This window comes from Hirundo rustica, chromosome 4 (assembly GCF_015227805.2).
Source record: "Hirundo rustica isolate bHirRus1 chromosome 4, bHirRus1.pri.v3, whole genome shotgun sequence".
NCBI lineage: Eukaryota > Metazoa > Chordata > Aves > Passeriformes > Hirundinidae > Hirundo > Hirundo rustica.
This window is the reverse complement of record NC_053453.1, coordinates 50,021,666-50,036,869: the sequence shown is the minus strand read 5'-3', so window position 1 is coordinate 50,036,869 and position 15,204 is coordinate 50,021,666. Positions and strand designations below refer to the sequence as shown.

At 37.7% G+C, this 15,204-nt stretch overlaps 1 protein-coding gene across 7 annotated transcripts in view; it reads left to right on the top strand.

The window, feature by feature from the left end:
- ANO4 (anoctamin 4) overlaps window positions 1-15,204 on the top strand; it is a 244,889-nt gene that overhangs the window by 89,272 nt on the left and 140,413 nt on the right. For all 7 annotated transcript variants that reach the window (XM_058420325.1, XM_058420324.1, XM_058420326.1 and 4 more), the window contains one exon: window positions 8,897-9,103. In XM_058420325.1, the coding sequence (XP_058276308.1) occupies window positions 8,897-9,103 (207 nt within the window). The remainder of the gene's footprint in view (window positions 1-8,896; window positions 9,104-15,204) is intronic.

Below are 15,204 nucleotides of genomic sequence, written 5' to 3'. Positions count from 1 at the left end.
CCAGGAGGGGTGGGGGACTTCCGGGCCTCCTCCTCGTGGGGATCCGGCATCAAATCCTGCACACATGAGATGCTAAACCCTGGGAAATGCCCACAATGGACAGTTGTTTCAGAGGGCAAAAGCCCTCTCAGGCAATGGACTTGACCCAACACCTGTGACCTGTTTACTCAGATACATATCTACCCAGATACGTGTTTACTTTAAAAACATCTTAGTAAAGTTTATACTTTGCTGCGACATTAACATAAGATAATTTTTCCTATTTGGTGGAGGGAGAAGTAGAAGTAAATTTCATTGTCTTAAGGCCTCCTCGTGAAAACATTGGCTGTGTAATTTCCATGATAATATATCATTGAAAGTAAAAGTCAACTGATGGTTGATAGAGCTAACAGTGAGCATGGAGGATTTAGACACCAAGCCTGTAAAAGTCCGCATATCTGGTCCGCATATAGTACAGGCTGGGTGAAGGCAGGGAGGTGCACTCGATCTGCTGCTTGAGGGTGCCCCAGAGAGCATGACCAGGGCCTGGCACTAGAACGGCAAGAGGGCACTGATGACAGACCAGTCCCTTGGAATGGGATGCAAAAAGAGAAAGTTAAATTGAGCCTAGTTGCTGTGCTGAAAATTGTTACTCTCTGTGCCATAGAGCACACACATTCAGAGGTACCCTGAGATGTCTTTTTTTCCCATCTGTGAAGTCTCCTGAGGTTTTTTCTTGTTTCACAGATGACAGCTCAGATTGATTGCACTGTTCTGCATTATGGAGAATATCTGATTAAATCAGATAAAATGAAACTTTGCAATGTGGCAGTTGATATTCAGGCAGCAAATTAAAATGGGGGGAAAAAAAATCTGCTTTTAAATCTACCTACACTTAGAATACATCTGCATGGTTAGAGCTGCTTTTCATTCCTCAGCCAGTAAAAAGCATCTGGGACTTGGTGCTTTGTTTCATGGAGCAGTGTGGTTTGCCCCAATGTCTGTACCATGTATTACTGTGTGTGCATTTACCTTTTATTCTATGGGTAAAAAGTTCAAAATCAGGGCAAACAGGTTTAATGAGAATGCTCTTGATTTTAAAGATCAGAATAATAGCTACTTGCTAAGAAAGAGAATTATTTTAAATGCAGTGCTTACCACAGGTGGAAGTTTTAAATCAGCTGTTGAGTCTATTTTCAGCTAGTAAATGCTTTGCATATATAATAAAATGAATAAGACAAGATTAACTGCCTCTTATAGCTTCCAAAACAATAAGAGGCATTTAAGGAGACAGATTCACTCTTCAATTATTTTTTCTTTTTTTTATGAAAAACTGCCTCAAAGAAAGAAGTGTTGACATGATGTTATTTGTTGGGATAGAAACTAAAACATAAATCTACTGTTTTTTGTATGATCTTACATTCATTCTAATGCAAGTCTATTCCACTTGATTATAGAAACAGTAGGTCAAAATCCAGAATATCCCATCCACAGAAATTCTAAGATTCTTGCCTACTGTCCTCCACTTCGAATTTATTTTGCATGCATTTCTACATAAAGCTTAATTTCTATCAGAATTTGCTCGTGGAGTTGAATCTTTCAAGTTGAAATATTTCATCTTGGTTGGATTTCTTGTACTTGTTGTTTTTTGTTATAATATTTTGATTTGTTTTGCTATCTGATTTGAATGTTTACGGTTTTAATTATTTCTTACTATGTGTATATTAAAGTAACATTAATTGATGATTGGCAATACAGATGGTGTTTCACTATTTTAAATTATAGTTGTTTCTTTGGCTTTATTAGAGGTAACTGGTATTCTATACTGTAATTTGTATTCTACTCAATTTGTTAGATTACATCATCCAAAGCATCAAGTTGTTTCAAAAAAAAAAAAGAGAAAAGGCAGTATATTCCAGTCCAGATAAGTTCAGAATCATTTTCTAAACAAAATTTTTGACAGCAAATTCTTGATTTTGGGTTTTCTTTTCCTGAAAAAAAATGACAATTTATTGACAGAAAAACACTTTACTGAAAATGTTTTATCATCCTCAGTTTTTGATTTCTATTCTGTTTATCAGATTTCAAAGCATGGTATTTTTCCTCACTGCAATTTTCATACTGGGGCAAGCAAAGGATCTTTCTAATGGGGTTGTTTTGGGGTTTTTTTTCAAATTACTCTTCAGCATGCATGTAGTTCTAGCACTAGTGGAAGTCCAATAGGAACAATAAAGTAAATCAAAATGGATACTAAGCAAACAGAAAGAGAACTGTAAAAACTATAACAATAAAAATGCAGGCAATATCCGGAAGAGTTCAGGCAGCTGGGACGGTGACAAATGACACTGGTTTCAGGTTGCTGGGTGAACTAAAGTGAGGTGTATTTTGCACACAATTGTTATGCATTTATTCCTGTAGCCTGGTAAATATAACATGTATGCACTCTGCAGTGTGTTTGTTTTTTATACAGAGGAATTAAAGAATGAATTTTAAGACAGAAATAAAAGTACAATACTTAAAAATTAATCAAATTAGGTACCTTGGGGTGGAAAAAAGTTCCATCTATTCACCCGGGTTCATACAACCTGCCTAGGCATCACCTTGTGTTCAGCACCATGGCCCTGCACCACGCCTGTAACAATCACCATTAGTTCAATGCAACCCTAAAGACCTTTATATTCACTTAGCTGAACTTTTCATACCAGAGGAAGACAAGCGGCTATTGAGGGTTTTATTTAGACCAATTAAATAGGACTATTATGAGTCTCTCCAAGACATTTCCATTATTTCAGGTTGTTATCTTGCTTCTCAGGGAGCACTATGGGAGTTTTTCAGTTATGGTAAATAATCACTGTTGAATGTTAGCTTGTATTTTGAAAAACCACCTTCAGGACTATAAAACCAATGCTTTGATGGCAGGCCTAAGGTGGACATGATCTTTTTATTCATTAGGACTTTGACAGACTCAACACTGGCTCTAGATGCAGTTTTACCACAGGTAATGTAGCCACTTTTGTAGGGCAGAATAAACTATTCTGGTCTAAAGCACATAAGCAAGTACAAACCTATATTCCCCTGTAATCTGTGGCCCCTTAAAAGTTCATTTCTAAATCAGCGCAGATAAAACTCAATAAAACCCAGTTCATCCACAAGCCCCTTCTTCCTGGAGTCCTGGTTATAGATCAGATGTGGCTTTGATCCCACTTCAAAATGTAGATCCTAACATCCTTGGTGACTTGCAGTCTTGGAATAATGCTAACCTCCTCTACTTACAGGCAGGTAATGGAAAAAAGGTAATGCACCTGCAAGTAATACACCTTTGTGAAGATTCATTTCATTGATAGAAAATCCTGTACAGCAATGCTTGTAGAGAAGGGACAAACGAGAGAAAGCTCATGAAAGCAACTGATGTGGAAAAAGATGCAACATAGACATGAGAAAAATAATGCAACATTGTTTCACACATTCTTTGCTTGACATAGGAACCTCAAGAAAATGGTTCGAAGAGAGAAACTTGAGTCAATGAAAATTTGCCCAAAGAGCAAGCAAATATGACAGGGAGGCAGAATCCATATACAAGTATCTTGGGGCAAATGAAATTACAAGTGCAAGAATAAAATGAGAAACGTCACTATGTCACTGTGTAAATCCTCGGTGAAAGCACAGTCTGAATATCATGGGCAAGCAAAAGAGTCTATCGTGGCATCAAGCACAGCCATTTCTCTGCTGAGTCTCAAATTAAACTGAGTTTACATGAGAAACCTTTTATATTGTTTCTCTTTCTGAGATCCCCTCTATCAAGGCTATCTTTAAAAGGTGAAAAAGATGAAGCTGTCTGCAAAGCATCATTGATTTTAACAAGAAATGTGGCAATTTGCACAAGGTGAGGAAAGAGTGCTTAGCTTATCAAGGTGGACAAATTAGCTCACTCTCTCCTTCCCTGTGTGTAAAAGTTGAAAGGAACTAAATATCTAGTTTTCCCATTTATATACTGCTATATTAAAGGCTCATTTTCTGCTCATGCTTACAAAGTGCTTCCTTATGATCTTGCTTATCTGTGCCTTGATGACTGCAGACTTTCCAGAGCTGCTTTACTTTTTGTGGCCCTACATGATACAGCAGCTGAGATTTTCTTCCTCACTTCTTTTTCTGTGCTCTCCTGTAGCTGGTCTGCTCTGAAAAGGGCCTTGAAAAAAGGGCCTACCTCAATCTGCTCCTAAGGCCCTGCACATAGGGCTGAAACAAAATAAAAGACATGCATAGAAAAGAGAAATAGCTGGAGTAATTGGTCTCCAACAGGAGTGCTGACACTAATGATACAAAACTGAAAGGAGTTCCTGCACCTGCCAGAACTTTGTTATCCTAGGGAAAATCTACAAAGCAGGTCAAGACACTTGAGGCTAATCAAGCACTGTTAGTTAATGGATTGTTTGTACAAATTTATAACTCTGCGCTGTATTATTATTGCCCTGTTCATGTTCATATAATCTCTGTCTAGAGACAAACACTTCAGAAAGGAACCTATATATAAATGCCTGTAACCCAAAGTGGTACAAGATGGAAGAAAACTGGGGCTGACACAAGCCTGGCAGTCACTATGGGGATGCCTTCCCAGGTGGAGAGGTATCTTAGTCCCTGCACAGTATAATCTGGGCACATGGCCTTTCTGACCCAGGTTCAGGTGCAGGAGTCTTCTCCATCGGCACCAGAGCCATGCCACTGTGCTCAGTCACGCAGCAGAGGTGCATGGCGCACAACCAAAGCAGATGTCCATCAGATGCATCAGCAGAGTGATTTCCAAGTAGGGCAGGATGCTGTTTATCTTTGTCGCACCTGATGAGCCAACAAAACAAGTATCAGTCGCACAAAACTTTGCATGCAGGCACACTGTAGTGTTTTGAACGATAATAATTTCTCCCTCCTTTTTCTTCTTTATGTTTGATTTTATTGCTTCATGACTTGGAAGTACTTCATTACTCCCTTTTAATGTTCTCATATGCACGTTTTATCTGGAGCATTATGAATAGTGTCATAAGCATATTACCATTTTATAAGAGACAAAATATGCTCAGTGCAGAAGGATTGATGGTTTGAAAAATTCTATAACAAAAATACTTACCTTGGAGCAATAAAAGTTATCCAGAAGCAGGATAGAAGATGCTTTTCTCTGCTAGCAAACTGGACAGCTGAGGTGTATTGGCAGGAAGGTAATGAAGGTGTTTGTCTTACATGAACCTGCAAGCTCCAAGTCATCAGAGAACAAAAGGTCAGTAAGAAGAGTGGCTTCTCATGGAGACAAAAAGCTTGTATGAGAAAAAAAAAAATTAGATAGAAATACAGGTAAGGAAGAGAAAGACGTGAAGATTTGAAAATACATAGGGATTTTTGATGCACACAAGAAAGGAAAGAGCTGAGTGGTATGTATAATACATAGAGGCTCAAATCTCATCCAGCTTCAAAACACTAAACTGCTTCCCACTCTTACGGCAAGCCAGCCAGATGCAGGTGGCTGAGCCCTGTCCAGAAGCCAGTCCTCCAAATTGAAAAGTCAGCTGTGGATGCTGACAATATTTAAGTCTTTCACTCACATTTGCACTGAAGCCCTGGCTCAAAGTGGTGCTCCTGAGGCATTAAATTAAGCTAGAGGGTGAGACAGGAGAAACCCCTGGTTTTTTAAACATCTTTACTACCTGTCAGAGCAGGCCAGTGCTCACTTGAAAATCACCATGCTGCAGGGACAGGTACAACTAAAGGCCTTACAGCCATGTAATTGGAGGGGAATTTTGGTGTCTGCAGCTACATGGCCAAGCCTAAAAGCAGGAGAAAAACTTCACCAAATTCAGTTAGTTGAAGACCCAGACTGCAGTGCGCTACTGGCAACTTCTCTTTCTTTCTATATCTTGTGTGGGTATGGTCACACCGCAAAAAAGTAATTGATGTCAAAATTAACATCTACTCTTCAGAGACCTCTTTGCTGTTTTCTCATATCTCTGATCCACAGATCCCAGGATTCATCAGCAGCGTGGGTTATTTGCAGGAAGAATAGGGAGAGTTTGCTCTGGAGTCTGCTTAGTGCCAATAGTTCACGAGGTTTTGATCTGCCATAAGCTACATGCATTGTTTGCAATCTCTTTTCTACTTCTGATCCCCCACCCTTTGTCTGTGTTTTTCTGCATGTTATCTGAGGATGTATTTTCAACTGCCAATATCTCTTTTAAAAGAACTTTCACCCACATGAAAACAAGGTAATGCCTCAGCTTTCTGCAGTGTTACTGTCTTACATTTTTTTAGACTTGTAGTTTAACAAAAGAAATGCACATAGGCATTCAGGCAAGACCTGATCTTTCCCTGGAAAAACCTGAAATTATAATTAAATAAGGACATCAGCATCTTTGTTCTGTATCTGGCTCTCAGGAAAATAATGGAAATTAATTTTCCTAATAAAAGGATACATTCTCTGAAAGAAATAAGTGAAGTACCAATGAGATTGGAGTTAAGAACTTCCAAATATAATGTATATATTTGTGACACACTTTGCATGGTTGGTTTTGGACACTTTTAAATATGTCTAAAGAAAATTGTAAATGTGAAAATTTCAGTGATGCTGGAACATTTTTCCTAGTGTAGTTTGGAGGTATGATTTATCATCTTTTTTTAGTGGAAGAAGCAAAAGATTCCATATAACCAGCAGCAAGTTGTTGATGGGACCTAATTTTGGATGTGATCAATCTGCAAATTTTGCAGTTCTTAGGAACAGCAATCTGGCAGCAGTATCCTTTATTTTAAGGTCTGAAAAAAAAAAAAACCCAACATGCTGCAGAAATAGTTTAGGAAGCTCAGTCACAGCTGCACAAGAGTTTATAGACCGTTTTCAGAATGTGAAGAAGCAACTTAACTTGAACCTCTGAGTAATGTAGCACTCAGTTTATGTTTGGAATCAGTTCCTAAAATAGATCGGTATTTTCACGATAAAATGAAAGCACAGCCTTACTGAGATCCAACTAGAAAGTGTGTATTCATGACAGGCTCAAGTTTAGTCCTGAGCGTTGGCTGACTCCACCGTAAGCTTCAGAGAGATGATTGTTCTAAATGATGCAACAACCTGTGGTGATGCTTAAAATGGTTGTAGTTAATTTTTTTAAACGTTAGGGATAATTGCTCAATATTTTGAGCATCACAACGTTCTAGTAACTGCAAAAGAAGTAAAGAGCTCATTTTACAGCCGGAGCTTAGCTTCTCACTCTTTGAAGCTCCTTATAGCTAGCAAGCTCAAAGAAACATGTTTTCCAGGCAAGCTCATTGTCATTCTGTTCACATAGATTGATATGCTGCCTTTCACAAGTATAAGGTAACTGGGTTTTGCTCTGTATCCTAAGGATGTGATTTCAGCAGTCTTTAGAAGCTGGCAGTTACATTAACCCTAAAACCAGGAAGTAGGTGAGCATTTCCTGCAGGAAACTCCTCATGCCTTCACATATCCCGCAGGACATCAGCTCTGGAGTCAAGAAGCAAAGAGAAGTATTGAGTGCACAGCTTCGATTCTGAATGCCCAAAGCCATCATAGAAGAACACAGTTTGTACAGCCTTTGCTCCTGTCTGCAGCCCCACTCTTTTCACAAGTTGCCTATGGAAGTGGTCGCTCTCTTCCCCCTGGTAGTATATTATGAATCAAAGTGTATTAATATTTCAGAGATTCTAAACCTCTTCTGGGACCTGGAAGTTCACATACATTGACTCCCAAGGGAGCTGGAAGAGCAGAGTCATTAATGCATTCTTGGACATTTCAGTTCACAAAACTGAGCAATCGAATTGATAATATCTAATGATTTTGAGTGACTACACTTTACAATGTGCTTACAATATCCACATTTTCAGTTTTTAGGGTATGCTTTTCCATCTGCTTTTTAGTTTGCTTATTTATACTTGGCTGGGGTGTTTAATTTTTTTTTTTTTTTTTTTTTTTTTTTTTTTAACAAAGTAGTTTGCTGACAGAAGCAATGAGTCACAAGTAAATTAATCGTAAAACAGTACTGTAGAACTATAATCCAGCTTTCTTGTCCAAAAGAGATTGTCTGAAGATTTTCAACCAGAGTATGCTGAAAGCAGTTAAAGTGGAGTTGGAGCAATTGCATCAGTGTGAAGAGGAGGAAGTCAGAATCAGACATTTACTGTAAGATAGCATTTCTTTCTAAGACTATGCATTAGCCACATAGGAAATTTCAAGTTTGCTTTTCTCTCTGGAAAAATAAAGCCATTTTTAAGAATAAAAATTATTATGGGACAAATTTGAGAATTTTGGTGTGAAAGACAATTTCCGGTACTGATTATAACATTTCTCAAGACAGGAGAAAATGGAATTTTTTTGAAGCTTAAGGACTTATTATTGTTGTTTGTAGCCTTACTGCTTTCCTCAAATCAGACCTTTATTTTTGCCTTAAAATAATACCTCACTTGTAGCATATTTTCCATATGATAAGACTCCTTGTATTGGTAATGGCTCAGAAGAAAAGAAATAATTTCTGACAAGTTCTAATCCATCAATCTTAAAACTGTCATTTAATAAACTCTGCAGTAGGTACCTCATTAATATTGTCCTTTGTGAGCTGTGTCCTTTGTGAATATTTTGAAGGAATGGAAGATATTTCCTCCTGCAGGCCAGTAAAGTGGTAAACCATGACTGTGTATTAATTAAATATCTATTACTGTGGCTGAATCTGACGCCTACAACACAGCAGAAAAGGTGATCACATTTTTAATTTTCCAAGAAAATTAATCTTTTAGAGTTCTCTTTTTTATTTTCTTTTTGGTTTTTCCTTTAAGAAGGAAAGCAGCTCCATTTTAAACCCTGACAACTTATATTTTAGTTATTCCATGTTGATCTCCTGTATCTAATAGTACTAATTCTTATTCCTGTCAGATATAAATTTGTCTATTCATGGGGCTGAAAAGCGTGTGCAAGTCTGTCAGAGGACAACTGCAGCAAGCTACCCAGTGTCACCGCATCGACCTGTGGATGGGCATCCTTCGATCCCACAAGCCAGAGGGACAATAAAAATGGAAGCCTCATCTTCTGGATCTACAATTTTATCAGTCAGTGCTGGAAAAGCAAAAACTCATCAGCCAGGTAACAGATTCGCCTTGATACCTTTTCCAGTCCCATTTCATGTGTGATGTACCATGACGTGGTGAAGCTGGTGTTAACAGCACAAGATCATACTTGCGTGGAGACAATCAATCTATTGATTGTCAGAATTAACCGGTTGATGTTTTGTTTACATTTGATGTTTTTGTCAATTATAGATTATAGGGAGTAACAGCGGTTGGGACAGCTGAAAGTTGGAAATAAAAATGTAAGTTTAATTATAAAAACCCCTACAATGTGTAGTGGTATCCATAATGTTAATGCAGAAACATTTGGGATATTGCTTTTTATTACTTATATATATTTAGTTTTTATAAGCCTTGAGCTGATTGCTTTAGAGGCTACAGGCATCCCCCATGGAATTCAATAATTGACACTAAAATTGGTTATGACCAAATACACAATCCAGGGTGTAGATCAAACTCTTTTTTGCTATAACACTAACAAAACCTTTGGATCTGCATGAGATCTTACAACATAGGTTAACTGATTAACAGAATTAAGCTATTCAAAAGAAAGTCAAAATCTCCAGGGAACCATCAAATTCTAATTGGCATCATGAGTTCATTCCTTGTTATGATAATTGCCAGTGCTATTTTAGAAATATCTTTTCTTATAGCAGAGGAGTACTGGCCAAGCTAAGTCATTCTTAACAATGAAAATTAAACTCCAAATTTCTTTCTTGAGCAGAGGAAATTAAAGCTGCCCAGTTTTGTAGCATATTTATTGGAGTGTCACAATAATCTTCCAGTGTTGCTGCCCAGAAAAGAGCATGATATATGATGTATGCAGCTACTTGGGTGCTGGGAGGCAGAGTCTATTTGTGTGAGACAGACAGTTCTGCCTGCAAAATCTTAGTGTACCCCTCTTAACTCGCAGATCTAGTAAATGGCTTAATTTTTATAAATTTTAGATTATCTATTGTAAGTTGCTACACAGGTCTATGCCATGAGTTTCATGCACTCATAGTATCCAGTCACCATAATCTTTGTCAACACAGATTAAAGAATTTACAGTGACTCATACCAATATGCATTGTTTTAGTTCTTCTGTTCACTTGTTTGTCCTGTTTTTTCAGCTTCTGTCTTTTTCGTTGAAGTTCAGAAATTACTACTACTGAAATGTTGTTGTTGCTAAAGATATATAGTGATGTATGCAGTATGTTAAGGGATTGACAAGAAAGTTCTGCATCACAGTTTTTAAAAAAGGTATCTTGAACATGCACAATGACAACATTCACTTTGAGATGCTACATATTATACAGCTGTTGATAAGTATGGCCTGTGCTTTAATATTAAACTATGTGCAAGCAGAAAATTCAGGTCTCTGATTGAGAAAAAAGATCCCTTTTTAGGTAGATCCCAGAGGTTTCCTAAAATGAAGTTCATTAGTGACCATTTGGATAATGATTTCTTTCACTATATGAGGTTAGTTTTGTCTGTCATATTCTCCTCTTAGGAAGCAAGAGCATCTATGACCTATGGAGAACATTTTTTGTATGACAGGAGTCTTGTCTTCACTAACTTACAGTCCCATTTTTTCATTTTTTGTGTTTGTGTCCAGGTTAAACTGCAACTATTTGAGCTGTATGCAAGCAGATCTAAGATTATGGTCAGCAGCAACAGCAATGAATAGCACTCCTAAGAGGAAATTCTAATTGAAACAAAAAATCATATGTTCTTCATTCAAAGTCACAAATTAACAGCTGTAGGTTCATAATTAAAGACATCAGTTGTCCAGCAGTAGTACCTTATCTAAGATACCATAAGCAGCTTGATATTCTAGAAAGACGATGTTCTTATGTATATTAATTACTCAGATAACAGATCTTACAGCACTCTTTTCTAAGCTACCATCCTGCTACCGCATGCAGTAAGTTTTTAGGGTTTTGTTCCATCTAATTTTAAATAGTTCATACTATTTGGGTTTTTCCTTCTATTCGACTGCTGTTATCACAATCAAGTAGCTCTCTCACTGTTGGAGTAGTGTATGCTATACTCACTCTGAAATTTTCTTTGTCCAGTTAGCGTATATTCCAAACATTAAGGCAGTGTAGCATAGTAGAAGGTATTTTTGGGACTTAAAATGGCATTTTAATTCTTATCAGTAAAAGAGACCAGGACCATGGAATGAAAAGATCCTTGATAAAGTGCATGTTGAGAGTACTTTTTTTCTTTGATAGCACACTACTTCTGTTTTCTTCACAGCAACTTTTTTCCCTTTGCACCATTTCTTCTTTCAAGAATGACAACTTTTATTGTCTATCATGAATTCTATTTATTTGACAGTAGTTTCCTTTGAATGAAGTTCACAGGTAGGTGTATGCTAAGGACAAGAAATAATAGATATCGTTCATTGTTTCAGCATTCCTTTCCAGTTACTTCCCTGCCAGTTTTATTTGTAACCAGTAAGGAGCTTGGGGCTCATGACTTCTATTATTAATCTGGGTGTTAGAGCGGCTAGGGAGCAGTGAGTTGTCTGTACTGTACCTTACTTAAAAATAAATTTTAGAACTTGCTTTGTGAAAGCTTGCAAAGAGGTACTGCTCAGCCATCAGCAGAACTACAACTTCCAAGCTTGGATTTTAAGCAGAGATAAAGGTGTCAAATAACTGAAACAAAACCCAGAGGAAAATGGAGAAACAAGTGGAAGAAAAAGGCTATTAATGGGGAAGGGAAGACTCCTGACACCTTTACAGGTACACCCATACGAGGGAACTTTCTCTTATGAAGAAGAAAAGCAATGATGAATATAAGCAATTAGATGATAAATTTAGATGTAATGGTATTAAGGCAAATATGCATTTCTTTCCAAAATCAGAGACAGCATGTTTTTAGTTTTGAGAAACGTCCAGTTACCATTTTCCTTCTATAAGAGCAGTTGTGGTGTGTTGTGGCTAGTGGGGTACTAGGCTACGGAAGTCAAGCATTCAAAGCCATTGGGGCAGACTGCTGGCTGCAGTGAATTGGCACAATGGTGTAGTTGTGTCTGTATTGTGCACAGTAGGTTAACTTTAAAGCAATGGTATTGTCATTTAGGCTCTCTGTTAGAGCAACAGAAGGAAGCATAAAACAAGCCTAGAAGAGGTTAAGCTGTGATCCCAGTACATTTCCTCAATATAAGGGTTAGGAAAATCTTGGAACAAAAAAACCCCTCGCCTCCCTTCGGAAGGCATTGCGCCTTTGCTGTGCAACAAGCAGTACTTTGGTTTCTGGACTTCTGTCTGCTCTTTCCATTGTTAATCTATTCCAAATCAAGACAATGTTACAAATTGGTGACAAATTCCTTTATTTTCAGATTCTGCAGAACTTGTCAAACCTCATTTTTCTGGGAGTGGCTTGGTTTTGAAAGACCGTTGTCTGCCAGGGGAAACTAGAACCTCCCTTGGAATGGAGAATGTAAACCCCCTTCCCTCCAATTATAATTTTGCAATTAGGGGCTTTCAGGCAAAGATATGGGAATACGAGTAACAGTTCTTTACTAGGAATGTTAAAAATAAAAAGGAAAATACAAATGTAGTAGTACAAAAAATACAAGCAAGGAAGCAAACAAAGATCCCGGAAAAACCCTGACAGAGTCAGGGATACAACCTGGCACCCTGTTGGTCAGGGTGTTGGAAGCAGTCCAAATAAGTCCTCCTGGAGTAACAGATGTGGTTCTGTGGAGTAGTGATGGTCCTGTAGAAAGTCCAGTGGTGGTAAGATGAGTCCAGTATTCCTCTGGGAATCCAGTGGAAAAACCAGATACCTTGTGTCCTGCAGTCTCAGTTTTTATCTATCTAGGAACAGTTGGCTCCTCCCCCACTGTGTGGAGCATCTCACAATGGGATGATGGAATGTGTCATGTCATTGGTGGGCCCTAATGGCCCATTATCAGAAGATGTCCCCCTGGAGGATGGAGGGGTGGTGAAAGAGATAAGAAACACTGCCCCACCTGGTTTTAATGATTGGGCCATTATCAGGAGGCATCCTCCTCCTTCCCCCCTGGAGAAGCAAGAGAAAGACAAAACATCTCCCAAAAAAACAACCTTCAACAGATTAAATAGAATACACATTTCTAGGTTACATAATCCACAATAGGGAGTCCTTAAATTTGCTGGCTGTGGAAGAAAAGTCTTACTTAATATGTCTAAGCAGCTGTAAAGTGAATACTTTCATTGTGTGAAACTCTGGAATCTTCTTAGCTATTCTCAACTTGCAACATTTCCTAACATTTTTTACCCATTTGGTAATAACAGGAATTCAGAGGTTCCCTGGCAAGATTTTCTCTCTCTGTGCTTCTGGTAAAACCCTACTGCATTTTGCGGTTTAGATATATACAGTATATACAGTAATGTAGACTGTCATTTATATCACTTATACAAATCAGTACTGCAGGCAATCTACACAACCAGAAGGAAGAGTTGCCTTTGAAATAATTTATTACCAAAATTTAGTTAACATGTAAAGATGCTTCACTCAGGGAAACAAATAAAAATATTCTGGAAATTTTTTGCTTTAAAGAATTTAGTGTTTAAAAAGATCCCTTTCAAAGCCAAAGAACTGTACATTTTGGAAAGGACATTCCTTGCTACCTGAAATTATACAGGCATATCCATGATACTTGAAAGGACTTTATGTGCTGAAAGGACTTCTCATTTCTGGCATTATGGTGAAAGTCTACTGGGATAATTGAAATTCACTGAGAAACGTTTTTTGCACTCTCTTGCTTTTTATGATAAGAGGTATTTGATAAGTTACAAGTTTAAAAGAGGGTATGTTTGCCTTAGACAGGTTTTTCTTTACATTTGGATCCTCTTTTTTGCCGTTTATCAATCTGTAGCATTTTTATTGATGACTGTACTTACTGAGCATGTAAATAAGAAAGAAGAACTAAGGGGCTTGGCCAGTAGAAGAACTGATTTGGGAGGCAAGTAAAATGTCATAGTTCTTGAAATTAGCAACCAAAATGAAAGGAGAAAAGGAAACACGTTTAATAAGCTTAATACTAAATTAATTAACTTTGAATTATCAAAAATCTAGGACTGAAGCCTACAACAATGATAATTTACTGTGCAAAAGATATCCATTTCTCATCACAAAATATGCATATGCTTGTTAGCATCTACATTTGAGTGTAAATGGTTTTTGGAAGATCTGTGTTAGTTAGATGTGACTTGCTGGTTAAATCACATTTTCTTTTCTTTGCTGACTGGCAGGGTATGTGGCATCTATCTCTCCTAGATTAAAAGACTAAAACCCTGTAAATAATTCTGCCAGGAAGCTCTGTCATGCAAGTATTTCTTGGCAGCAAATGCATGCATGGCGTGGGGATGGCTGATGTAAATTCATCTGGAAATTTGAATTTGCAGTGACAGTAATGCTGTTATCTTACTTGGCTAACATTATTAGGGGAACAATCTTTTTTGATATGCCTTCTGCTGGGTGTACTTAGAACTTTCTGTTGTGTGGAATGAAGAACAGAAAATGCAAGCAGATTTCAAAGAAGTTTAGTATTCCCCTCATCAAGCTAATTTTCATATTAAAACTCCTGCATGTTTACAAGAATCATTCCTATGCAGAAGGGACATTAATTTCAAAGAAACCAGCCTGCATATTTAACTTTCCCTTTATCTACGGCTTGTGTTCAAAGTAATATAAGTTGAATGCATGGAGCAAAATTTCTCCCATCTTGGTACTTCAAGCTTGATCTGTAAATACCTCCCTGCTGAACACAGACTCTATTCTCCCAGCTGTTGGTGCTCTGCAGCCTCTGCAAAGCTCCTAACAAGAACAGTTTGCCTCAATTACCATAAGGAAGGACCTTTTGTCACCGGACTGAGTGGCAGGACACCACATGGTGATTATGCAAATCTTTGAAATTAAGAGCTGAAGTAGCTAGCAGATGATGCAGAGCTTGAAATCTTCTATCACTTTGCTTAGTCATTCAGCCTATTTCATTCAGCCCTTTACTTTTCTGACAAAAGTAACTTCTTTGAAAATTCCTGGTCCTAAGGTTATCAAGTCTCCTGGAATGTTCATTCTAGCACTTTGGAGAACACTTTTGCAACAGCATGCTAACAAGAAAAAAAATGTTAGCGCAAA